At 42.7% G+C, this 25954-nt stretch overlaps 1 protein-coding gene across 1 annotated transcript; it reads left to right on the top strand.

Annotated features, from left to right (window-relative positions):
- The first annotated feature begins 517 nt into the window (after nucleotides 1-517).
- On the top strand, nucleotides 518-24556 carry LOC106582635 (DNA repair protein XRCC1). Its single transcript, XM_014165884.3, has 17 exons — nucleotides 518-908; nucleotides 1287-1379; nucleotides 4016-4123; nucleotides 4310-4468; nucleotides 8453-8530; nucleotides 9035-9158; nucleotides 9333-9433; nucleotides 10169-10337; nucleotides 10506-10761; nucleotides 11323-11439; nucleotides 18341-18425; nucleotides 18588-18696; nucleotides 21084-21123; nucleotides 21861-21997; nucleotides 22295-22385; nucleotides 22650-22725; nucleotides 23488-24556. The coding sequence occupies exons 1-17, from the start codon at nucleotides 858-860 to the stop codon at nucleotides 23593-23595; spliced, it is 1902 nt and encodes a 633-aa protein (XP_014021359.2). The 5' UTR covers nucleotides 518-857; the 3' UTR covers nucleotides 23596-24556.
- The last annotated feature ends 1398 nt before the right edge of the window (nucleotides 24557-25954 follow it).

The raw sequence follows: 25954 nt of genomic DNA, 5'->3' as shown, positions 1-25954 counted from the left end.
CCCCCCCCCCTCTTCTACGCTGCTGCTACTCTGTTATTATCTATGCATAGTCACTTTAATAACTCTACATACATGTACATGTTTCCTCAGTGCCCCCGCACATTGACTCTGTACCGGTACCCCCTGTATATTGCCCTGCTATTGTTATTTACTGATGCTCTTTAATCATTTGTTTTTCTAATATCTTACTTTTTTTTTGTATTTTCTTAAAACTGCATTGTTGGTTAAGGGCTTGTAAGTAAGCATTTCACTGAAAGGTGAATACCTGTTGTATACTTGTCACATGCGCCGAATACCTGTTGTATTCGGCGCATGTGACAAATACAATTTGATTTGAGATGGTTGTTCAATTTCCTTTTTTCCCTATTTCCCTTTTTTGTGAACAATATGAATATCTATTTTCGAACTGTGAACAGCAGCAACACGCAACAAAGCGTCTAGTCGGCCGGAAAACCACACGAAGAAGAAGAAGTAGACGAAAAGCGTCATCTGATTTGATTGGCAAAAAAAATTATCAACCGGAAGTTACGTTGAGGTTGTGAATTGAGAGGGATTTTGGTGAATTCAGTGGTCACGGTTCAATCTCCAAATACATTTTGGCTGCTTTGGTCCGCCTTCACATGATAATAAAATTCACAGGGAAGTAAAATACAATGTATTAAACACAGAAATGTTAAACAGTGTACTTCTATGGAGCATTAGAGGCGTTTTGCTTGCTATAAACTAGCCATGAACGTGTTCCATTGTTTGCTAACCAGGCAATTGCTAACTAGCTGAAAGCGTAGAGCTTTTCATTAGCTGAAAAAACACAAATAAAGCGGCATTACTTTATTGACAAGTCAAGTGACTAGCGCAAAATGCCGGAGATAAAACTCAAGCACATCGTGTCTTGCAGCACTGAAGACAATGTAAGTTGTCCAACTACTATCTAGAATAATTAGCTAGTACATTATTTGTTAACCCGCTTGCTAGCTTCCTAACGTGGTAGTTAGCTAGGTTTGCTTGCTGTCTGATTGAGGCATAATGTCGCCTGGCTAGCCCTTTATATGTACAGTCTGCACATTGCTTTTTTTCAGCCCACCAGAACATAAATAATCATTGTAACAGTACTGTACAGTATTTGCATGCACCATTCGAAGTAGCTAGCTAGCTACACTTCCCAGTAATTTTTTGTTGTAAAAAAATGTGTCTTGAATTGAAACAGTAACTCCTATTTCCAGTGGTAACAACACCAGATGGCAATTGCAGTTCATGGGGTCCTAGCTATTCTTGTTGTTTCCTTGCAGACTCACAAGGCTGACAACCTGCTGAGCTCGGACACATATAGAAAATGGAAAGCAGCAAAGCCAGGGGAGAAACAAACCTCAGTCATTATACAGGTATAGGCTACTTCTGCACTGTGTTTTTATGGGATTGTCTAACAATTCACTGACTCCAATTCACACAGCAAATTTGAGGGTGTTAAAATGTGTTGTGTGTGTTATATCTTAGTGTTGATTCTAGTGGGGTTAACACCAGTTGGATTTAAATTGTTGCAACCTGCAGTGAATAAAATATGTGTTATTTGAATCACAGTGGAATCAACACCACGTGTCGTTACTCGACTGACTGAGTTAATTTCCATTAATTCTCTCTGTGAAATATACTTGGGAGTGGCCCATCATATTTCTCAGCATGCTTTGTTACATGTTGATTTTTCGAATGGTTTGTTTTAATATATACTGTATGTTTCTGCATGCACATTAATTCATTGATCTAAGACAAATAACATAAATGTTTCTAAATTATTCCAATCTGTAAGTGGTTGGACTTATTACACCCGTACTGAGATGGTTGTTCCAGTTTAGATGTTTTAGGTAGTCGTGTTTGACGAGTTCTTCACCATAGCAGTCGTTCTGAATGCAGATTGTAGATAATCAATTGTTGAATATCTTCCCTATTAGGGGTGTAAAAGTTAATATTTTTAAACTAAATTGGGATCTTCAACCTTAAGAAAAAACTCACTAACTGAGTAATTACCACTAACAGGTCCCGATTGTCATCATCATAAAGGGAAAATAACAGTTTAATAAATACCCAACGCAACAATGCTGTAACGTTAGTAGGGGGGAAAAAAGCAGAGCAGCAGCTCAAATGTGAGTGACAAGGGGAGCAGGGAGGGGAGAGAGATTGCGACCCAAGTCAACGTGCCCTGGTAGACTACTTATTGCTAGTTATTTATCATCTCATCTGATTACATCAGGGCTCTTCAATCCCAGTTGGAGAGCTACCCTCCTGTAGGTTTTTGCTCCAACCCCAGTTTTAACTAACCTGATTCGGCTTATCAACCAGATAATTATTGTAATCAGGTGCTCTAGATTATAGTTGGAGCGAAAGCCTACAGGACAGTAGCTCTCCAGGAACAGGTTTGGAGAGCCCTGGATTACATAGTGCCTGTATTGACTGCATCAAACCAAGAGATGCTAGATAGCCAGATAGCTAGCTAATGTTAGCTAGGCTAATTGAAACTACTTAACCTTAACTATACAGTTTCTCCCCTTCTCAATCTTACAGTAAGAACTCCATTCAGATTATTAAATAGCAGCTTACCTGTTGGCTCTTGGTGTTGTAGCCTGTCCATCTCCTCTAGTTTCTTGTTCTGTCATTTTAATTCCATCTTCCATTGATTAGGCTAGATATCTCCTAATTATAAAAATATAAAAATAATTGAACCTTTATTTAACTAGGCAAGTCAGTTAAGAACAAATTCTTATTTACAATGACTGCCTACACCGGCCAAACCCGGACGACGCTGGTCCAATTGTGCGCCGCCCTATGGGACTCCCAATCACATCCGGTTGTGATACAGCCTGGATTCGAACCAGGGTGTCTGTAGAGACGCCTCAAGCACTGAGATGCAGTGCCTTACACCGCTGCGCCACTCGGGAGCCCAGTGGCTAATAACTTGCCACATGGAGGTTCTAGCTCTGACTTTAGCCTAGTGCCGGTTTGATGACTTGTGATTGGACGACAAAAACAAGCTACACGCGCCACGTGAAAAGGAAGAGCAGCAGCAGCGATACAATTTTCTCTCTCCGCGTGAAGCGCCATGTAGACCATCTGCATTGTGAATTCACGTGGAATTGGATGCAGTTTTCTTATAGTTTTAATAGAAACCGATAGAAAATGTCTGTTAACTGACAAGAAAACATTTCCAGTTGTCACATCCCTACTCCCTAAAGCTTGATGCCAACAGGAATGACACAGTACTTCACACCCCTGCATATACAGCCCATGAGCCATGTTTTTCAGACCACAATGTTGGGGGGGGGGGAAACTAGGCCATAACTAAAGGCCTTATGAAATCTATAATGTATTGTCATAAAGGGTTTATAAGAAAGATACGGATTGGAGCTAAGCACACAAAAAATTTGAGAGGAAAACCTGGTTCATTCTGCTTTCCACCAGACACAGGGAGATGAATTCACTTTTCAGCAGGTTAATAACCTAAAACACAAGGCCAAATCTACACTGGAGTTGCTTACCAAGAAGACGGAGAATGTTCCTGAGTGGCCGAGTTACAAATCTATGGCAAGAAAAATTATCAACAACCAATTTGACAGAGCTTGAAGAAAACATAATTTTTTTGCACAATCCAGGTGTGGAAAGCTCTTAGAGACTTACCCAGAAAGGCTCACAGCTGTAATTGCTGCCAAAGGTGCTTCTACAAATATTGTCTCGGGTGTGAATACTTATGTAAATGAAATATTTCTGTATTTCATTTTCAATACATTTGCAAACATTTCTAAAAACATGTTTTCACTTTGTCATTATGGGGTAATGTGTGTAGATGGATGTGGGGAAAAAAATATGTAATCCATTTTGAATTCAGGCAGTAACACAATAAAATGTGGAGTAAGTCGAGGAGTATGAATACTTTTCTGAAGGCACTGTATGTGTTGTGACACTGCATTGCCCTGTTTGTTTTTTCCTAGTTTGTTCTAAATAACCCATGCTCTTTCTCCAATCGTTTCAGTTTGAGAAAGAAGAGCAGGTGTACAGCATAGACATAGGAAATGAAGGGTCTGCTTTTATCGAGGTGCTGGTGGGACACTCAACCTCTGTCAAAGACCAGGACTATGAGGTATGCCACCCCCTTACTGTATATTGTAGTACCTGTATACCTCGCCGATATCTACCACACTGAATGCACTGAGTGAAGGTACTAGTCTCTGCCTCTTATTATGGACAATGCATAGTTGTGGCTTTACTACCATTAGGTATAGTGTTCTGCTTAATTCCTAAGAGAACCTCTCACTGTGTCTCCCAGGTTCTGCTGGTCACGTCCTCCTTCATGTCCCCCATGGAGAGCCATAACGGCACCAACACCAACCGCGTGCGCTTCTTTGGCCCTAGCCTGCTGGTGAAGGCTCACGCCCAGGAGAAGTGGGACCGCGTGAAGATTGTGTGTAGCCAGCCGTACAACAAGGTGAGCTGCACACCACTAAGAGAGAACTTTAGTGGACAGAGAGCATTGGGTGTGTATGTGATGCCACCTAAATCATTGTAAACCAGGGTCATATTCATTAGGTAGCAAACGGACTGAAACAGGGTGGGACTAACTACACTTGTCCAATAAGAAACATCCATTTTCGTTTTCCATTGCGAAACATTTTGCTACGGTGTGCCCTAATCAATACAACCCTGGCGATGCGTTATTAGTCAAGTTATTTAAAAAATGGCATCTCTTACATTCAGTGTCTCAGCTCGGGTTTTGACGGTCTTGAAATTTGAGGTTACAGTAACTGGCCAGGCCAATGTACATGGTCGATGACATAACGGGGAGGGGGGGTCTGCTTCTTAATAAAACCTATTTCAAACAAGCTGTTAAACTTTGTTATTATCATGGCATATCATTATTAATGGCATATCGTTCATATTAATAGGTTATTACTTATTAGTGGAGTCAAAATAAAGCTGTATGTCTGCCTTGTCCTTTTCTGTTGGTTTTTCCTGCATATAAAAACATTCTATTCAAATCCTATTTCGACACACAAAACCATTGAAACGAAGTCCGATGGGCTTTCTACCACCTTCCCCCGAAATAGTCGCATAACATCACAATCCGTGCTGCTGTCATTCGATGGCATTGGCATATGACCTTCAAAGAGAGGACACTAATGAGGGAAATAATGTAGCCTAAACTACTGAAAATAGGCCTTTTACAAGATTAAATAATGACAGGAGCGTTTGATTTTTATTAAAGAGATGGAGTCCAGACAGGCTACTTTAGGAAACTTTCTGAATGGACATATAGGCCTATAGAGCCCCACAGTGGAGGTGTCCATAATACCCATAAAATCTAGTGGTCAAACAGGGAAACTGTTCCAATTGTTTTTCCACCATTCATTTTTCCCATAGGTTTGTTTAGAAACACTTAAAATAAGGGCTGTGTTTCTTGTATGCTTACCCTGGGGTGACGTTTTGATAACAATGTAAATCTCTCTTGGACAATGTGACTTTTAGAAATATATTCACCTCTATTTACTCTCTAATTTAAAAGTAGACATCATGCAAAACTACAAATCCCTGCAAGCTCCTGTATGTCATCTCTAGATGACACCTTTGCAAACAGTTATTGTGTCGATTTAAAACGTGCACAAGACAGTTCACAGAGTTGACAATTTTTTAAGAAATGTAGCCAATTTATTCATTGCTACATTTAGCTAACATTAGATAGTTAATCCAGAGATTCTTACCTTTGCCTCGATTCGGCAGTCTCGCCCAGGTCATCATGGCATTTGTAGTTCTTTATGATAGCCACATTAGCAGCTAACTAGCATTTCATTTTTGGGGGTAAATACCGGCAAATATATTGATAAAAGTCACCTTGTCCTAGAGAGCTTTACACAGTTATCAAAACATTAAGCCAAGCTAAGTCTACACAAAACACTTATTTGAAGGGTTTCTAAAATTAATGGTGGAAAAACGATAGGTTTTATGGGTATTTTGACTCATTCTGTGGTACTCTATTAAGAGAATCAACTAACTCTCACACACACACACACAACCCGCACCCGTCAATCAAAGCCACCAAGCGTATGTCAGACACAAGCAAATATTTTTCCTTTCCTTAAAACGTATAAAAAAAACCTAGGCCTACTTAGGCTTTCTGATAGTAGGCTATAAGATAATGAAGTAAAGTATGAAGGGGACAGCTATGCTATAGTATGAAGATTAAATTGACAATCCTTAAAATAGAAACAAATACACGCAACAGCCTATTTGCGACGCTGATTGTCGAGGGGGATAATGTTAAGATTTTTCAAATATTGCGAGGAACTATTATAATTTGAATGGATGTAAAAAATACAAATAAAAACTGACTTTGTTGACTTCCTACTGTGTGAGGTGAAGGACATTTTTGTTTACTGAGCAGCCCAGCTGGGCACTTTCCTACACAAGAAGCAGGACATGTACACTATATATACAAAAGTATGTGGACACACCTTCAAATTAATGGAATCAGCTATTTCAGCCACACCTGTTGCTGACAGGTATATAACATTTTGCCCACAGCCATGCAATCTCCATAGACAAACATTGACAGAAGGGCCTTACTGAAGAGCTCAGTAACTTTCAATGTGGCACCTTCATAGGATGCCACCTTTCCAACAAGTGTGTTTGCCAAATTTCTGCCCTGCTAGAGCTGCTCTGTAAGTGCTGTAAGTGCTGTTATTGTGAAGTGGAAACGTCTAGGAGCAACAACGACTCGGCTGCAAAGTGGTAGGGCCACAATAGCTCACAGAACGGGACCACCGAGTGCTGAAGCGTGTAGCGTGTCCTCGGTTGCAACACTCACTACCTAGTTCCAAACTGCCTCTGGAAGCAACGTCAGCACAAGAACTGTTAGTCGGGAACTTCATGAACCGCCGTTGGACTCTGGAGCAGTGGAAATGCGTTCTCTGGATTGATGAATCACTCTTCCTCATCTGGCAGTCCGATGGACCAATCTGGATTTGGCGGATGCCAGGAGAACTCTACCTTCCCCAATGCATAGTGCCAACTGTGAAGTTTGGTGGAGGAGGAGTAATGGTCTGGGGCTGTTTTTCTTGGTTCGGGCTAGGCCCCTTAGTTCCAGTGAAGAGAAATCTTAATGCTACAGCATACAATGGCATTTTAGACAATTCTGTGCTTCCAACTTTGTGGCAACATTTTGGGGAAGGCCCTTTCCTGTTTCAGCATGACAATGCCCTCGTGCACAAAGTGAGGTTCATACAGAAATGGTTTATCGAGATCGGTGTGGAAGAACTTGACTGGCCTGCACAGGGCCCTGACCTCAACCCCTTCGAACACCTTTAGGGTGAATTGGAACGCCGACTGCGAGCCAGGCCTAATCGCCCAACATCAGTGCCCGACCTCACTAATGCTCTTGTGGCTGAATGGACGCAAGTCCCTGCAGTAATGTTCCAACATCTAGTCATATGCTCATTTCTCACATGGAGCGCGTAAATGATGGAATGAAATAAACCAAATCTTATTTCACACAAGTTTAGCAAGTTGTGAACTCTGCAAACAATGTTTCCAGTCCAAGAGTGAGAAAGGTAAATTACTGTAATCAATACATGCATTAACAGAAATTGATTTAACAAAATGACAGGGATTGACAGTAAATTGCTATTGAAAAAAAATTGTAGGCTACCACATGGGCATTCATAAAAGTGCATTGTGGGCGACACTCTGTATGTATAGCCCAGGTTACTATTCTACTTTGCTTTGGTAGGCAATTTTTTTTTGGCATATCAGCCAGGATCGGGCCTGATCAGCGTAGATTAGTCTTTAAATTAAGAAAATATTCCGAATCAAATTATACCATGCCAGGTTGGAGAGGATTGGCGCATTGTCCATTCAACACAACATTAGTGTATTATAGGCCTCAGAGCCAGAACAACCTTGTCGACTCCTGTTGCATAATTAATGAATAGTCAGACACATCCAACCTTTTTTAAAATAACAAATGTATTTATTTACTAGCAAGCAATGAAAACATCCATTTTATAAAAGAAAGTCCACACATCAAAGATTTTTTTTACTCAATTTCCATAGCCTATAGCACTCTCCACCGCCGTGCATCTGGAGATTAGCTGCTCAAACATCAAAAGGACAGTTGGAAAGAGGAGGAGATGGAGAACATTTTGTAGACACTGTTAGCAAAACATTTGCTTATAATCATTAATAAACACTCCCGCTATTAAGTAAAGTTTATCTACATTAAATGAAAAAAATGAATGTAGGCCTATTTTTAAATGGTTTTGACGGTTATTTTAATAACAGTCTTCATCCATAACCGCCAGCTACACGGTTATTCAGTTACTGTCACAGCCCTAGTCTTAGCACAGTTCCTATTGTATACCCTTATGAACATGTTTTGGATTGGAATGGCATGATGACAAATGGCATTTTCCACCCTCAGAGCATAGCATACGGAGTGGCCTTCGTGAAGTTCCATTCACCACCAGACAAAAGTGATCCACCAACCACAACAACACCGGTAAGAGAAGCTCAGCTGTCATCTTTCACCTTCTTCTACACAACCCACTCTCCACTGAGACTGACTCAATAGACTCATTCAGTATATAGCTATGTTCTAAAATCAAAATGCTTGCAGAGTTTAACTCAAGTTGAATGACATGTTTTCTGACCATTATTAAAGTGATCTTACATATAAGTCCATATGCAACCATCTGTTGCACATATCCTGTAATATGCTTCAACCCCAAATGAATGGGCATTGTTTTATTTAGTTGTATTAGTTGGTGCTTGTCTTCCCCATTCATTTGGGATTTAGGCATATAGCTGGATCCACACAACAGATGGGCTACCCTGTGGGCTCATCTAGAGAGTAGACAACTTTTTTGCTAAACTTCCTTTGATTTGAGTGAACTGGAATTCATACCATCAAAAATTACGTTTATGTACAATGTCCTGTGCTTTCCTAACATGACTGACTTGATCAGTCTCTCTCCCAACACTAACGTCTCTTGCCCCCTGACAGAAGATGACCAAGCTTGGCCAGTTTCGGGTGAAGGATGAGTCCCCCTCGGCTTGCCCCAGTCTTCAGCCAGGCAGCCTCTTCTTCAACAGAGAGAGCACCTCCAAAGCCAGCCCAGCGCTCAAGGGTACTACTACTGTACTCCAGCTAAAGGCCTAGTTACAGCTAATTTCACATTGCAGGTTTATTAGTGCGCATTGATGTGGCGTGATTGAGTGCGTGAGCGAAAAGCACCTTGAGAAATGTGAAACAATATTTCCCAACTTCTCTCACAATCTCATCGCCTCTTCTCCCCCCATAGTTTCGCCACAGACTGAGAAGCTCAGCTATGCAGCTGCCGCCCTGCAGTCTGGGTCTGGCCACTCCTCAGCCCCACCGTCCTCCAACTCTCCCCCACCACAGGTAAGGACCAAGGCTTGGTGTGTGTCCCAAATGGCACCGTAATCCCTATATAGTGCACTAGTTTTGATCAGAGCCCATAGTGATGCATCATTGGCTTCTCTAAGACCAGAACTGATGGTGAATCATTCATTAAGTCCTTCCAGGCTAATGCGAACTGACCTGAATCTCCAGGCTATGATACTAGTTATGTCCCAAATGGCACCTCATTCTATTCCTATATAGTGCACTAGTTTTGACAAGCGCCTTATGGGCCTTGGTCAAAGGTAGTGCACAATATAGGGAATAGGGTGCCATTTGAGAGGCAGACACCATATTGATTTCTTTAAAAAGAGGTACAAGGTGATTGTTCGGTAGACTGCACCCTCATAGCTAATGTAGTATAGATTTAATGTAAACATTGTAAATCATCGGTAATGAAAAGAGATGGCACGATATGGAGGTATATGTTTTGCTTGTGGTACATTTTTTCCAGAGGCTCAGAGATGGATCATTCTTTCAAGCAAGAGGCGACGTTACTCACTTATAAATGCATTTACATAAGTGTAAACATAATTAGGACCTGAATTTGTTTGCTTGTTTTGTTTTCTCTGCTCATTTTTGTTGGTTATTCCACTTCTAGAAATGATAAGCAGTTTCAGCAGTTTTTGATAAGCAGCTTTGCTCTTTGAGTACATATTTCTGTCATGGTTTTACCATAAGGACAAATTGCTTTATCCATCCTGTCCTATTTCCTAGGCACCAGTGAAGAGGAAGTTTGAGTTCAGTAAAGAGCGCCGGTCTGCCCTCGCTCCGCCCCCCACAAAGAAACCCAGCCCTATGGGCTCCCCTGAACAGGGCACTACCACCCCGAAACCCAAGGCCAAACCCAGCACAGCCAGTACTCCCAGCCCCAGCACTGCCAAAGGTAAAGACACCCTGCAAGCCAGCCAGCCAGCCACTCACTGACTCACTCTACACCTTTTTCACCTATGCTTGTGTGAATAAAGTAAGTTTAATAAATCAATGCAAATACCCTGATAGTTATATATTCTATTTTCCACTCTCCTCACCTCTGTCATTCTTTTCACCCCAGCCTCCCCTGCCCAGAAAACCCCAGACACCAAGAAGAAGGAGAGCCTGCCCAAACCAGAAGCCAAGCCCAGACAAAAACCCTCCAAAGCCCAGTCCAGCTCCTCCGAGGCCCCCGTTCCCCTCAACAAGATCATGGAGGGGGTGGTGTTTGTGCTGAGTGGCTTCCAGAACCCCTTCCGGGGGGACCTGAGGGACAAGGCACTGGCCATGGGGGCCAAGTACCACTCTGACTGGACCCCTGGCGCCACACACCTCATGTGAGTGAAGGAGATGGAGGGTGCTGGAACTGGGAGGTAGTAGTTTGGGAAGTACTCCTTAGTTGGGTTCTCATTGTAATCTGAATTCATATTGGTAAATTAAAGATGCATGAAAATGGTAATAGAGTGAGGTAAGAACATATTGGAAACAGGTCAACAAGAATTTTGTGGAATACAACCAACAATGGGGCTAGTATTATAGTGGTAGTAATATTTTTAGGAGTAATATTATCAAGAATATTCTCCATATCATATACATCCAAGACTAGTCTAACTACAGGAGTATCACAATAACAGCATGGAAAGCAAAGCAGACCATGTGACCCACATTGCCCTAACCACGCTCTCCCATAGTAGCAGTGGGCTGTCCCTGGCTTCCCTCCAGTGCCTGCATCCCATAGGGCACCCTATTTATTGCACTATACGGGGACTAGGGTGCCATATTTGGATGTAGTCACGGTCCCTTTGGACCCTGGTTGAAAGTAGTGCACGATATTGGGAATAGAGTGCCATCTGGGACGCTGCCGTGCTAACCAAGGGTTTATCATCTGCTTCATCCAGCTGTGCCTTCTCCAACACCCCCAAGTACAGCCAGGTGAAGTCAGCAGGGGGCATCATCGTCCGGAAGGAGTGGGTGCTGGACTGCCACAAGAGGAAGCAGAAGATCTCCTTCAAACGGTAAGGGGAGGGAGGGGGAGACTGAGGGAGGCAGAACGAGGGGGAGGGAGGCAGAGAGAGAGAGGGGAGGATGGTAAACTCAGCAAAAAAAGAAACGTCCTCTCCCTGTCAACTGGGTTTATTTTCAGCAAACTTAACATGTGTAAATATTTGTATGAACATAAGATTCAACAACTGAGACATAAACTGAACAAGTTCCACAGACATGTGACTAACAGAAATTGAATAATGTGTCCCTGAACAAAGTGGGGGTCAAAATCAAAAGTAACAGTCAGTATCTGGTGTGGCCACCTGCTGCATTAAGTACTGCAGTGCATCTCATTTACATTTTACATTTAAGTCATTTAGCACATGCTCTTATCCAGAGCTACTTACAAATTGGTGCATTCACCTTATGATATCCAGTGGAACAACCACTTTACAATAGTACATCTATATCTTTTTTGGGGGGGAGGGTAGGGGGGGGTTAGAAGGATTACTTAATCCTATCCCAGGTATTCCTTAAAGAGGTAGGGTTTCAGGTGTCTCCGGAAGGTGGTGATTGACTCCGCTGTCCTGGCGTCGTGAGGGAGCTTGTTCCACCATAGGGGTGCCAGAGCAGCGAACAGTTTTGACTGGGCTGAGCGGGAACTGTGCTTCCTCAGAGGTAGTGGGGCCAGCAGGCCAGAGGTGGATGAACGCAGTGCCCTTGTTTGGGTGTAGGGCCTGATCAGAGCCTGAAGGTACGGAGGTGCCGTTCCCCTCACAGCTCCGTAGGCAAGCACCATGGTCTTGTAGCGGATGCGAGCTTCAACTGGAAGCCAGTGGAGAGAGCGGAGGAGCGGGGTGACGTGAGAGAACTTGGGAAGGTTGAACACCAGACGGGCTGCGGCGTTCTGGATGAGTTGTAGGGGTTTAATGGCACAGGCAGGGAGCCCATCTCCTCATGGACTGCACCCGATTTGCCAGATCTTGCTGTGAGATGTTACCCCACTCTTCCACCAAGGCACCTGCAAGTTCCCGGACATTTCTGGGGGGAATGGCCCTAGCCCTCACCCTCTGATCCAACAGGTCCCAGACGTGCTCAATGGGATTGAGATCCGGGCTCTTCGCTGGCCATTGCTGACATTCCTGTCTTGCAGGAAATCACGCACAGAACGAGCAGTATGGCTCGTGGCATTGTCATGCTGGAGGGTCATGTCAGGATGAGCCTGCAGGAAGGGTACCACATGAGGGAGGAGGATGTCTTCCCTGTAACACACAGTGTTAAGATTGTCTGCAATGACAACAAGCTCAGTCCAATGATGCTGTGACCCACCGCCCCAGACCATGACGGACCCTCCACCTCCAAATCGATCCCGCTCCAGAGTACAGGCCTCGGTGTAACGCCTCATTCCTTCGTCGATAAATGCGAAATCCGACCATCATCCCTGGTGATACCAAACCGCAACTCGTCATTGACGAGCACTTGCCAGTTCTGTCTGGTCCAGCGACGGTGGGTTTGTGCCCATAGGTGACGTTGTTGCCGGTGATGTCTGTTGAGGACCTGCCTTACAACAGGCCTACAAGCCCTCAGTCCAGCCTCTCTCAGCCTATTGAGACAGTCTGAGCACTGATGGAGGGATTGTGCGTTCCTGGTGTAACTCGGGTAGTTGTTGTTGCCATCCTGTACCTATCCCGCAGGTGTGATGTTCGGATGTACCGATCCTGTGCAGGTGTTGTTACAATTGGTCTGCCACTGTGAGGACGATCAGCTGTCTGTCCTGTCTCCCTGAAGTGCTGTCTTAGGCGTCTCACAGTACGGACATTGCAATTTATTGCCCTGGCCATTTCTGGAGTCCTCATGCCTCCTTGCAGCATGCCTAAGGCACGTTCATGCAGATGAGCAGGGACCCTGGGCATCTTTCTTTTGGTGTTTTTCAGAGTCAGTAGAAAGGCCTCTTTAGTGTCCTAATTTTTCAACTGTGACCTTAATTGCCTACTGTCTGTAAGCTGTTAGTGTCTTAATGACCGTTCCACAGGTGCACGTTCATTAATTGTTTATGGTTCATTGAACGAGCATGGGAAACAGTGTTTAAACCCTTTACAGTGAAGATCTGGGAAGTTATTTGGATTTTTACGAACTATCTTTGATAGACAGGGTCCTGAAAAAGGGACGTTTTCTTTTTTTGCTGAGTTTATAAAAATTGAAAGAGAAGATAGACTGTGGTGTTGAAAAGTCTGCTTCAAATAAATGGGGTCTTTGACTCTGTGCCACCTATTCTCTATCAGAAAGCAGCCATTATAACCGTCTTTGAATTCAGCAAATTAAGTGAAGTTGGCAGTTAATGGTGTTTATAAAAGCACCTATTGCCAAGGCTTTACCTGTACCTATGCAGCTCACTGAATAGTGTTACTTTGAAGAGTTGAAACATGCTGTGATGGAATCAGTCTAACTTCTACTAATGATTCTTGTCACTACAAGCAGGCTTAATGAAGTTCTCTCTTCAGTCAAAACTATGTGTATTGATTCTCGAGTTAGTCAAAGCAAGGCCTCAGATAATATGAAAAGGGTATTTAAAGGCTTCTTACCGCACCTCTCTTCAAAGTGAAAATGCCTTTCACATAAGGTCTTCACTTCTTGTCTGTCGCCTGAGGTGAAATCACTGCTTCCACGGACCTGGTTTCAGATACTATTTGTATTTCAGTAAGACCTCATTTCAAAAACATTTCGAACAAAGTATTTAGACATTTTTTTTTTTAAATACAAGTTGAATTTTGGAATGTATTGGAAATACATTTGGAAAGTATTGACATGCATTTATAACTACTTATATTTAAAGTAGTTGTTTTGGGCTGTGTATTTAAAATTACTCAAATACACAGAAAAGTGTATTTTCAAATAATTACACTGAACAAAAATATAAGCGCAACTGCAATCATTTCTAAGATTTTACTGAGTTACAGTTCATATAAGGAAATCAGTCAATTTAAATAAATAAATTAGGCCCTAATCTATGGATTTCACCACTGGACAGGGGTGCAGCCATGGGTGTGCCTGGGAGGTCAAAGGCCCAGCCAATCAGAATGAGTTTTCCCCAAAAAAGGGCTTCATTACAGACATAAATACTCCTCAGCACACCCCTCAGACGATCTCGCAGGTGAAGAAGCCAGATGTGGACGTCCTGCGCTTGCTTGGTTGTGTGACAACTGCACATTTTAGTGGCCTTTTATTGTCCCCAGCACAAGGTGCACCTGTGTAATGATCATGCTGTTTAATCAGCTTCCTAATATACCACACCTGCCAGGTGAATGGATTACCTTGGCAACGAAGAAATGCTCACTAACAGGGATGTAAACAAATTTGTGCACAACATTTGAGGGAGATAAGCTTATTGTGGGTCTGAACATTTTGGGGGATCTTTTATTTCAGCTCATGAAACATGGGACCAACACTTCACATGTTGCGTTTTATATTTTTGTTCAGTGTAAATATGCATGTATTTGAACCCAGGTCTGGTACTTTCTAGGCTAGGTCAGGTCCCAGTGAATGCTACTGCATCAGTCACCTCCACCATGTTTTTCTACACTGTTCCCTATTCCTGTACAATGCGCTCATTTTCTTTAGTCTGACAGTATTGACATCATGTCGCTGTAATTGGCCCTCATAAACAAATAAATATCCGCTCATCTAATTCGAAAGAGGTGTGTCAAAATGATCAAGTACTGTTGTAAGAGGGTGTTGCGGAAATAAGTCCTATTTTCTCTGCGTTAGCATCAGAATTCTACATTGGGACGCACACACACACACTACCACCATTATTTGGCTGTGTTTTCTGACCTCCTCTGCTGTAGACTGCTCTCCATCTCCCTCAACCACTATCCTTTTTGTATAGAGAATCCCTCTCGCCTTCCACTCGTCTATCCTCGTTCCTCATCCATCCATCCAAGCCATCTCGTCTCCATTATGCAGCTCTTGTTTGGAGTGCGGAGCTCTAATGATTTATTTCTTATTTAAAAGCTGCATTTGCTATGGGTAATTGAAGGGTCCACTTCCTTTGAAGAAGACTAGTGCTCATACACACAGAGACGTAGACATGCATACTCAAACACAGAGAGACAGTCGTCACACGCTCGTACACAAACACACAGCCCAACTCAAACCAGAAAAACACTGCTATGCATCTAAATGTTTTGGGCCTTTTGTCCTTACGAGAACACGTCAAAATGAAAGGAGGGGACAGAGGAGAGGAGAGGAGGGACACACGCTAGCACACTTCCCTCAAGTGGCATCAAGATATATCGGCAACAAAATGGAATGAATGGGGAATAAATAAGTAAACTTTGCGTTAGTGCAGATTATTGAAGGGTCTGTCCGTCGGTAACATCTGAAGTGCCTCGGAAACCTTTTTAGATTCCCTTTTAGCAATCACAGACCTAGGCTACGTCCCAAATTTCACTCTATTCCCTAAATAGTTTTTTTTCCTTTACCATTATTACCTTAGATAACAAATTGTGATGAAGAACTAATGTTGTGCAAATAACCATTTTCCTCCGGTAAAGCCCTTGACCTTTTCATAATTGGAATTTTCGTATGAAAGGACAAATTTAACTGATAAAATACAACTTTATTCCTCCCCTCAGATTGTGCATAATTCCCCGCAGGAGGCCTTTTTGCCTTTTGGTAGGCCATCATTTTAAATGAGAAGTTAAATAAAGTTTAAATAAAAAAAAGATTACAAAAAAATGATTGGAGCAAATATGATCGTATTGACCATGAATGGATCACAGTGCTGTCGTCATGGTTACGTCACCAATAGAGGTGAATTTGAATACAATAGCCGAGTGAATACAGTGGCTAGCTATTCAACATCACAATGTTAGTCCACTATATTTTTGGTACTTTTATTATTTGATATGTAGTCTGCCCTTGGCTCGTCATTTATCTGAATCAACAATCAAACATATTGATCAATCTGATTTATTGTAGAAGTAGTTCATCAAAAAGGCACATTAACATATTAAATGTGCTCATGGTCATACAGTAAATGTTTTGATCTGCTTTGATTCTTTTTTTGGTCCTGAAATCGAGACTAATATTCTTTTCCCACACAATTCATATGAAATACTTAGCCTTCCGGGACCTCTGAGTGCAAGAGGTAAACAAATCACTCTTGCGCACTGCTCTCTTCATAGAGGGAGGATACGTTTTCCTTTAGGACCTACCCTCTGGTAAAGCTTTGAGAATTCTATTCCTTAACTCAATTCAATACATTTCTTTAGGTAATTCGCCACACTGCATATGAAGTGAAGTGTCCTAAGAGGATTGAGAAGCTCAGAGAGTCTCAGACCCCGTCTCTGAAAGCTAAGCATGTAGCCAGTCGTGTGTGTGTGTGTGTGTGTGTGTGTGTGTGTGTGTGTGTGTGTGTGTGTGTGTGTGTGTGTGTGTGTGTGTGTGTGTGTGTGTGTGTGTGTGTGTGTGTGTGTGTGTGCGCACCCGCTACACAACATTAGGAAACCCTCTACTTTTTCATTTTCCAATCTAAACAGTGCTGTAGGATATGAGGAATCAAAGCACAGAATAGAGCGGTAACAGTGTGAGTAGTGATGACCCTTGATAGCCGTATTTCATCTTAGCGGTCGTCTTGGTGACTTGAGGGGTTGGAGAGTGTGTGTTTGTGGAAAAGGTAACGCATCTTTGATTGAGAATGACGTGTGGGTGAGAGGGTTAGCAACACCGCTGTCGAGGCTGAGGCTCCATTTCATCTGGGTGCCACAGCCACACGCTGTTCCCGCCGCCCCTCTCTCTCCTCATCCAGACTTATTGTTTTGTTCCGTAATGTATTCGCTTCAAGGACGGCCTAATCTAATGCGATTTAAGCCACTTACATTTTTCATAGAACACATTAGCGGTTTAGTCGTGCCTGAGCGGACCAGGTTAAGGACTTTCCCTTAAGGGCACTGCCACGCTTGCTCGTCACAGGACCCTCTCAGTCTCTTTCTGTGGAGTGGCTCGGAGGGGACTGACACACTGGCACCCCTTGATCGGTGTCGTAAAACCTATTTACTGGTGTGAATGGCCTGGTTCCACTTCAAATAGGGCGTTTGTCTTGTCAGCACATGACTTTGATGCTCCAGTAGACAGTATGTCATGTTCCGTTGGTGGTACGGAGGTAGAGGTTGAGAATAGATATAGGCCCAGTAAATAACGTAACGTCAAATCCATATACTTTCTTAGTTTGACCGCCTTTTGAATTCCTCACGGAACTTAGCTCCTCAGATTCCAGGTAGTGCATAAATGTTTGTTTCTCCACCCTGTTTGTCTAGTAGCACTTTAACATTTGCAAAACAACATGTACAATTCCATTTACAGTAGTGTATAAAATATATATTTACTTAAGAGCTGGAAAGATAAACCGACCATAGCGATCACTTATCGCAGGCATTTTCTGGATATCGTTCATTACGGTAAGTAGCCTATGCTAAGGAAATGTGAAGTTTGAAATTAAATACATTTTGTTAATATGGGTGATTGTTAATGGGACACGTGATGCACATTAATGTTAAACTTATCAATTTATCAGTATTGCATCAGGGGGAAGTATGTGGGGAAGTATGTGGAGTCATTGACTGTGCTGTCCATGGTGCTGATTTCTGGTACTGTGTGTGTGTGTGTGTGTGTGTGTGTGTGTGACCTGTGTCTGGCTAACCTTTGTGTCTGTCTGGAACATGAAGTACTTTTTTGCACCCTTCAGATGTTGTTCTTCCAACATTTGAACCTTTGTGTAGAATTCCAGCCAGTATGATCATCCCTTTGCTGCCCATCTAATGGGAATCTTCTTGTTTACCTAATCAGATGTTTTCACCACTTATTGTTTTGCTTCTTTTCCCTTCACCCCTTTTTTGTATTTCTCTATTTTAAACTATCCTCTCTTTCTGCCAGATACCTGATGGATGGAGCGGAGTCCAGCTCGGAGGGGAGCGACGTAGAGGAGGATGAGGAGAGTGAGGAGGAAAAAGAGAGGAGGGTATGGGATTCTTAAACCATTCCATGACCTAGCAGTATGCCATGACATGATTGCCTAAGAAAAAAAAACACAATTCTGCTTCAAATAATTGTAATTGTTCTGATTTACATGATTGTATTTGTCCTATTCCCACCCCCATACTGCCCTCTCCCTCGTTGGCAGACTCCACAAAAGAGGAGAGAAGAAGAACGGCAACCCACTCCCAGAAAGACCCCCATCAAGAAAGAGGAGGAGGATCTGTATGGTGGCTCCACAGACGCAGATGAACCAGGTTTCCATTATACACACCTCCATTAGAGCTGGGACGATAAACCTAAAATGACCGTGATTTTGCTACACAACGTTCCTGTAGATTGTTCTAGAACCATTTGGTCAACAGTAATAGCCTATGCATTATCTTGATTCCTGTTATAAAACTATCTGCCTGTCCCTGTTTGGCTGTTGGCTGCTGACTCTCACTCCCTCTCCCCACTGCGCGTGGTGGAGGGAGAGATACATTCTGAGAAGCACAAGCATATGACCGTTGCTCAAAACGCTAATGCGGGAAAAATACAATTCAAAGGAGCTACTGTTCTATACTGAACAAAAATATAAACACAACATGCAACAATTTCATTGATTTTTACTGAGTTCCAGTTCATATGAGGAAATCAGTCAATTTAAATAAATTCATTAGGCCCTAGTCTATGGATTTCACCATGCCTTAAAAAAAAAATGGGCCTCCAGGATCTCGTCACGGTATTTTGGAGCATTCACACTGCCATCGATAAAATGCAATTGTGCTCGTTGTCCATAGCTTATTCCTGCCCATACCATAACTCCACTGTCACCATGGGGCACTCTGTTCACAACTTTGACATCAGCAAACCACTCGCCCACACAATGCCATACATGTGGTCTGTGGTTGTGATGCCGGTTGGACTTACTGCCAAATTCTCTAAAACGACATTGGAGATGGCTTATATTAAAGAAATGAACATACAATTCTCTGGCAACAGCTCTGGTGGACATTCCTGCAGTCAGCATGCCAATAGCAAACTCCCTTATCGCAATGTAATTTTTTGTCAATATAGCCCAGCCTTAACACCACCCCAAATGTTTTTACTGTCATTTATCACTGATTTATCATTATAGCAAAAATAAGTCCATTTTGTCCATATGGCCCAGCTCTAACATACACACTGCCTAGGTTCAGACAGACAGAATCACTGATCAAAATGCATCTCAACGCATCACCCCCAACCAATGTACCTTGGTTTTTCCTGGGGTTGAATGTATGAATTAATAAAAAAATGCACGAATGAATGAATACTTTAATGTCCCATAGGGAAATCTGCTTGGCAACATATGGGATATTAAAATATGAGTTCATTCATTTGTTCTTTCATTCAAACGTTGTTGACAACTTTTTCATTGGATTTCACTCCCTACGACTTCCCTGTTGAAATAAAGGTAAATCGACACTACCACAGGAGATAAGCCTAGTGTTGAGGATCAACTGCTAGCTGGGGCAATATGTCTGTAGTACAGTTAAGCGCTAGCAGGGTAGTCTCAAGATGTCTTACTTAAGAGAGAGTCCTGCTACACCAGCGACATAGAGGTGAGAGGAGAGATGAACGGATTGGGAAGGAGGGGAAGTAGGAAAATGTATGAACTCAAGCTCTGGATAAGAGCGTCTGCTAAATGACTCAAATGTAAATGTAAGTGGACAGCCAGCCTCCAAGAAGGGGATAGAGGAAATGGAGAGATGAGCTAAGAGAGTGTTCTTTTGACTGATGGGAGGATAGAGGAAATGGAGAGGTGAGCTAAGAGAGTGTTCTTTTGACTGATGGGAGGATAGAGGAAATGGAGAGGTGAGCTAAGAGAGTGTTCTTTTGACTGATGGGAGGATAGAGGAAATGGAGAGGTGAGCTAAGAGAGTGTTCTTTTGACTGATGGGAGGATAGAGGAAATGGAGAGGTGAGCTAAGAGAGTGTTCTTTTGACTGATGGGAGGATAGAGGAAATGGAGAGGTGAGCTAAGAGAGTGTTCTTTTGACTGGAAGAAAGAAGAAAGAAAAACTAACACCACTAAGACTGAAGAGGAGGGGAATGAAAGACGGTGAAATGGACAGAGGAAGACAAGTTGGGAACAAACTGCTTTAATGAATTGCGTGGAGGGACGGACGGATTGACAACACCGCCGTAAAAAGGACATGAAGAGAGGGATGCGTGTGGAGAGGACAAGGGGAGCGAAAGAACGGAAAGAAGCACTTGCGTAGAGCAATCGCTGCCGAGAGACTTGTGATTCTAATTGCTATGGTAATGCGAGGCCACGCATCACGTACCTCAAAACATGAGAGGGAAGAAGAATGAATCGCGACTGGGTGCATCTCAATAGTCTAGAAGTAGCTTATTTTCCTTGTCTCCTTCATCTGCACTGATTAGAAAATACATATTAAAAATATTAAGGAAACCTAGCCTTTAACTAGGGCCTAAGTACAAGGCCTTTTTATTTTGAAAGAGCAAAGCTTAGAGGTATGGGTGAAGCACTTACAAACGTTTCTACAGCATAGTATAGACTAAGTTATGACCCGATGTAGGTTAGTAAGATGGTATGCTTCTGATGTAGGTTATGTTCTTCTGATGTAATAATATGTTATTCTCCTGTCTCCCACAGAAGACGAGTCTGGCATGGACACGGAGGACGAGCTGAAGAGGTAACTAACACCATCAAATGAACATGAGTGGGATATTATTCATATTTGACTGTAGCGGGTGTCGAAGCGATTCCTACTGCGGGTCCTCTGGGTTGATAATGCCTCTGCCCTAGCCTGGTCACAGATCTCTGTGCTATCAGAGTGGCCCAGTGACCGTAGGAGTTGCCCAGTGACCGTAGTCGTTGCCCAGTGACCGTAGGAGTTGCCCAGTGACCGTAGGAGTTGCCCAGTGACCGTAGGAGTTGGCAAGACAGCACAAAGTTCTGGGACCATGATAACTTGATCCTCATGTTGCTCATCATGGTTATAATTACACATATTTGTTATTTTACTGGGGTTGCCAACTTGCCATATATCATTTCTCCCTCTAAGGCGGGTGTAGGTAGGTTGGAGAGAGATCGACGGAGAGAGATTGTTCTCATTTTGATTCATTAGTTGTCAGATGGCGCTGTCTCTATTTTTGGTGTAGAGCATCAATAGAAGTCTAGAACTCTGCCATACTGAAATGGTCTTGCATCAAACATTCCCCTCGAGCTCTTTCAGTAATCTGAAGAGAGCCTGTGTGTTTGTTTTGTATGTGGGCAGAAATGTCTGGTTCTGTCTGTTGTATTTGTTGTGCGGCATCACAACATAATGAACAGGTGTGGTGTTTCTTCATTCAAGGACACCAGCAGAGCATCAGTCAGAAGTTTCATACCCCCCCTTTCATAAACAGCTTTTCTCTCTCTCGTCTGAAGGGTGGAGAGCGAGAGTCGGCAGAAGAAAGGAGAGAAGGAGAGAAAAGGAGTGGAGGAGGAGGACCCTTTTGGGGGGTCGACTGACGAGAACACTGACGCTGAGGCCGAGGCGGACGAGCCCATCCCTGAGCTACCAGGTCTGTCTCTGTTCGTCTGTCCTTGTCTGACCTTGTCTGCCTCTCTCTGTACAGTCTGTGCTGGCTGGCTGTGTGTGTCAGTTTGTTCTTGCCCATTGTTCATGTTATTCTAAATCAATAAAGTACTTTTCTGTCAGCCACACTGGTTTTTCACGACGCTCACAAACATCAAGTTGTCAAATTGCAGACAATTTCTTCTCTTTTTCCCATCAGTGATGAACAATGATGATTACTGTAATGCTATGCAGGGAGTCTTGCTCTCATGCTGATCTTTCATTTTCTTAATACCCTTTTTAGATTTCCTAACTGGAAAGCGATTCTTCCTCTACGGCAAGTTCCCCAACAATGACAGACGCCTACTCCTGCGGTACATCATCGCCTTCAACGGGTAGGGAGAAGAAAGAGAGACTCAATCCAGAATGAGAGTAGGGCAGATTTTCCTGTAACAGTAGTACTTTACTAGTACTTTTAGAAGTAATACAAGTGTTCAGAGGATGAGGGCTTGTGTGTCATTGTACCTTTTCTAAAATAGTGTTTGGATCTCAGACGAGACAGGTAGCTTTTGCACTCTCTTCAACCTCTTCCCCTCCCCGTATCTCTCTCTCTCTCTCTCATTCTTTGTTCCTCTCCCCCTCTCTCTCCCTCTCTTCAGGGAGGTGGAGGACTACATGAGTGAGAAGGTCCAGTTTGTTGTCACCAGCGAGGGATGGCACGACTCCTTTGAAGACGTGAGTGTGACCTCCCTTTTGTTTCCTCGAAAGACCTCTTGATGTTACGCACACACACACAGACACACACACAAATATGAGAGTGTGATACACGAGCAGGCAAGCGCACACTCACACACCACAAACATGATTGTGTAACACACACACGCACTTATAAAGGTGTCTTTGTTGAAAAAAGGTCATGACTCCAGGGAGTTAGAATGCTAGTCATCTATGTAAAGTGATCAATTCATAGTCTGCTCCCAAAAAGAGACCTGAGAAATGCATTGTGATATTTTCCCCATTTGAAATAACATTGACTAGCTACCACATGATCATCTTAAGTGAAATAATTAGTACATTTTTCCTGGATAAGGTTTATTTATATTTTTAAAAAGATCCCAAAAAGAACGGGCTCTAGGACATGGGAAATCTTTTGATGTGATGTTTACCTACCCCGGGGCCTTTTTTGTACATCACTGACGTTTGATCTGATATTGGACGTGCGTGGTTAGTTGCCTTTTGATGTAGGTCTGTTACACGGACATCTGTATTCCACGCCAGCTCATTTGCAATGGAAAGTGCCTCTGCCAAGTCACTAGCTATTGAAATATATATGTTGTTGACTTATTTGCTGTACCATTTTAAATATTGGCTGGCGAACCCTCATGCCCTCAAAGGGTTCAGTCTCTACCCCTTTATAATTAAACAGATTCCCACCTCCTGATATATTTTCCCCTCTCTCTGTCCCACTCTCGCTTTCTCTCTCCCTCTCTGCCACAGGCACTGATGGAGAATGGTAATTTAAGCTTTGTCAAACCCACATGGATTTTTGCCATCAACGATCGACAGAAGACGCTGCCATATCAGCCCTACACTGTTGTCCCTTGAGACTTGCATTTGCAAACGTGCTCACACACACAAACACACACAACAGTATTGTACCTGTCCAAAGGGTAGGAGAGGTGTACATTGAAGCCATAGACACTAGCTCTTCTCAGATCCCTAAGTAAATGAAACCAAGCAACGTGCCATTTTGGTACAAATGCCTTAACTTTAGCTGAGGCCATCCAGAGAGATGGATGAAATGGTTTCCCTACCGGAGATGGCATATCTTCATAGACTTATCAGTACCGGTGTACAAAAATAACTCCCCTATCTATCACTCTTTCAGGGCTTTTTAAAACAACATTTCTCTGGCTCACCTCCACTACCTCAGGGCCTATGTCAAAACTCCAGTTATCATGTCCTGAAAAGCCACTGTCTTTGATAGAGGGGAGTATATTAGTGTTAGGAGCAACATAAAGAGACCTAGGTGTAGCCGGAATGGCACCCTATTCTCTATAAAGAGCCCTATGGGCCCTGGTCAAAAGTAGTGCACTGCATAGGGAATAGGGTGCCGTTTACAGGCGTAAAGGTGTTTGTTAGTTAAGGTCACTGACACTCGAGACCAACGACCGCGAAATATGAATAGAAAATAAGGCCTTTGTCTTTGTTGCTATGTAGGAATATGAAATAGGCTTCAAGGATTGGTTGGTATTCCTCTCATCTTACTATTTTATTTTTCAGCAAGTCCACTTTGGGCAAATGCATGGGATTGTAATGTCATTTGTAGCATGTAGTGCTGTAGAATTACGTGTACTTTTGTTTTATTCATGTTGTATGCTGTTTGAATTGTAAACAAACTATTGTGTGAGGATCCAGTAAGTCCTGTTTTTTGCTTTGTTATTTTTCTAAGTATGTGTTCATCATCCTTATTTTTCCCGTCTGGATTCGACTTGTTTATTACAGCATCTTAGCTTTGCTTTCAGATTCTTCCCCCAAAAAATAAATATTTGATTAATTAAAATAATGGATTTTTTAATGAATTGTACACCCTCTAATTTGAATGGACCCCATCCTTCTTTCCTCTATTCATACTCTGTTTCCATCCCTCCATTCTCTATCATCTCGCCCCCCTCTAATTCACTTCTACCCATGTTTCCCTCCCCTGAGCGTCTGGGTCCTCTGCTCTCCAGTCAAGGGGATTAGGGTAACGGAAGAAGAGCAAGAGAGGGAGGAGAAGAGAGAAATGAAGATAAAATGTTTGAATTCTCTGCCATGATTATTTTGAAGGGAAATCATTTTCAGACTTCAATTTTTTTGTTTTTATGTCAGGGGTGTGAGATGATATGCATACAGTTTTAGACATTCATTATCTGACCTGACACAACATACTCAACATTGTTAATGTTGAAATGCCTTTTTTTACAAGCCTTTTAGGAGTTTATACTTAATTCCATTTAGAACCAGATTGATTCATTGACGTTTCAAAAGCTTTTATTCATTGTATGGTCTCATATTCCTTTGACATATTTGGCATGTCCTTCAAATAGAGAGACCGGTAGATCTGAGAGTTTATCATGTGCAAAGTAAGGCCTGTTTCACTTCATAGTGTTGTCTATGCTGTTTTTCTTTAGTCTAATAGGCTATTTCTTAGTCAAATATTGACATTTTATAGCTATATGGCTACATTCTGATGTACTTTGAGTATCATACCATAGTCAAGTATTCCTGTTAGTGAGTTGTGTACAGCTCTACTGTACTTCCTCAAGTTGTCAATGTGTAGGCTGTACCATTGTCTGGACCACCTGAGGTACCTTTATTCACAGTCTCTAAGCTTGCTTTCTCATTGGCTATGTCCCAATTCTCTACCCTTTCCCAGAAGTGTGCACTTGCACACTCCCTGTCACAGATTATAACGCATAGGAGTGGTGTAAGCATTGGCTGGAAGGAGTTTACCCCATTGTAAAGTCCATGCGAGAAAGTGTGTGCACACTTTGGAAGAACGGTAAAGAATTGGGGCTCAGCTATACTGTGTAGATTATATTCAAATCAAATTTATTTATATAGCCCTTCTTACATCAGCTGATATCTCAAAGTGCTGTACAGAAACCCAGCCTAAAACCCCAAACAGCAAGCAATGCAGGTGTAGAAGCACGGTGGCTAGGAAAAACTCCCTAGAAAGGCCAAAACCTAGGAAGAAACCTAGAGAGGAACCAGGCTATGAGGGGTGGCCAGTCCTCTTCTGGCTGTGCCGGGTGGAGATTTTAACAGCACATGGCCTAGATGTTCAAATGTTCGTAAATGACCAGCATTGTCAAATAATAATAATCATAGTAGTTGTCGAGGGTGCAACAAGTCAGTAACAGAAGAGTAAGTGTCAGTTGGCTTTTTCATAGCCGATCTTTGAGAGTATCTCTACCGCTCC

Source organism: Salmo salar, chromosome 02, assembly GCF_965601325.2.
Source record: "Salmo salar chromosome 02, fSalSal1, whole genome shotgun sequence".
NCBI classification, from domain to species: Eukaryota; Metazoa; Chordata; class Actinopteri; order Salmoniformes; family Salmonidae; genus Salmo; species Salmo salar.
Note: the sequence above shows the minus strand (reverse complement) of the source record. Positions and strands in the feature narration are given on the sequence as shown.

Coding starts and splice junctions, on each gene's coding strand:
- LOC106582635 (XM_014165884.3), top strand. CDS start 858: ATGCCGGAGATAAAACTCAAGCACATCGTGTCTTGCAGCACTGAAGAC. Junction 9,159..9,332: donor AGCCAGCCCAGCGCTCAAGG/GTACTACTACTG, acceptor CTCCCCCCATAG/TTTCGCCACAGACTGAGAAG. Junction 22,726..23,487: donor GGCACGACTCCTTTGAAGAC/GTGAGTGTGACC, acceptor TCTCTGCCACAG/GCACTGATGGAGAATGGTAA.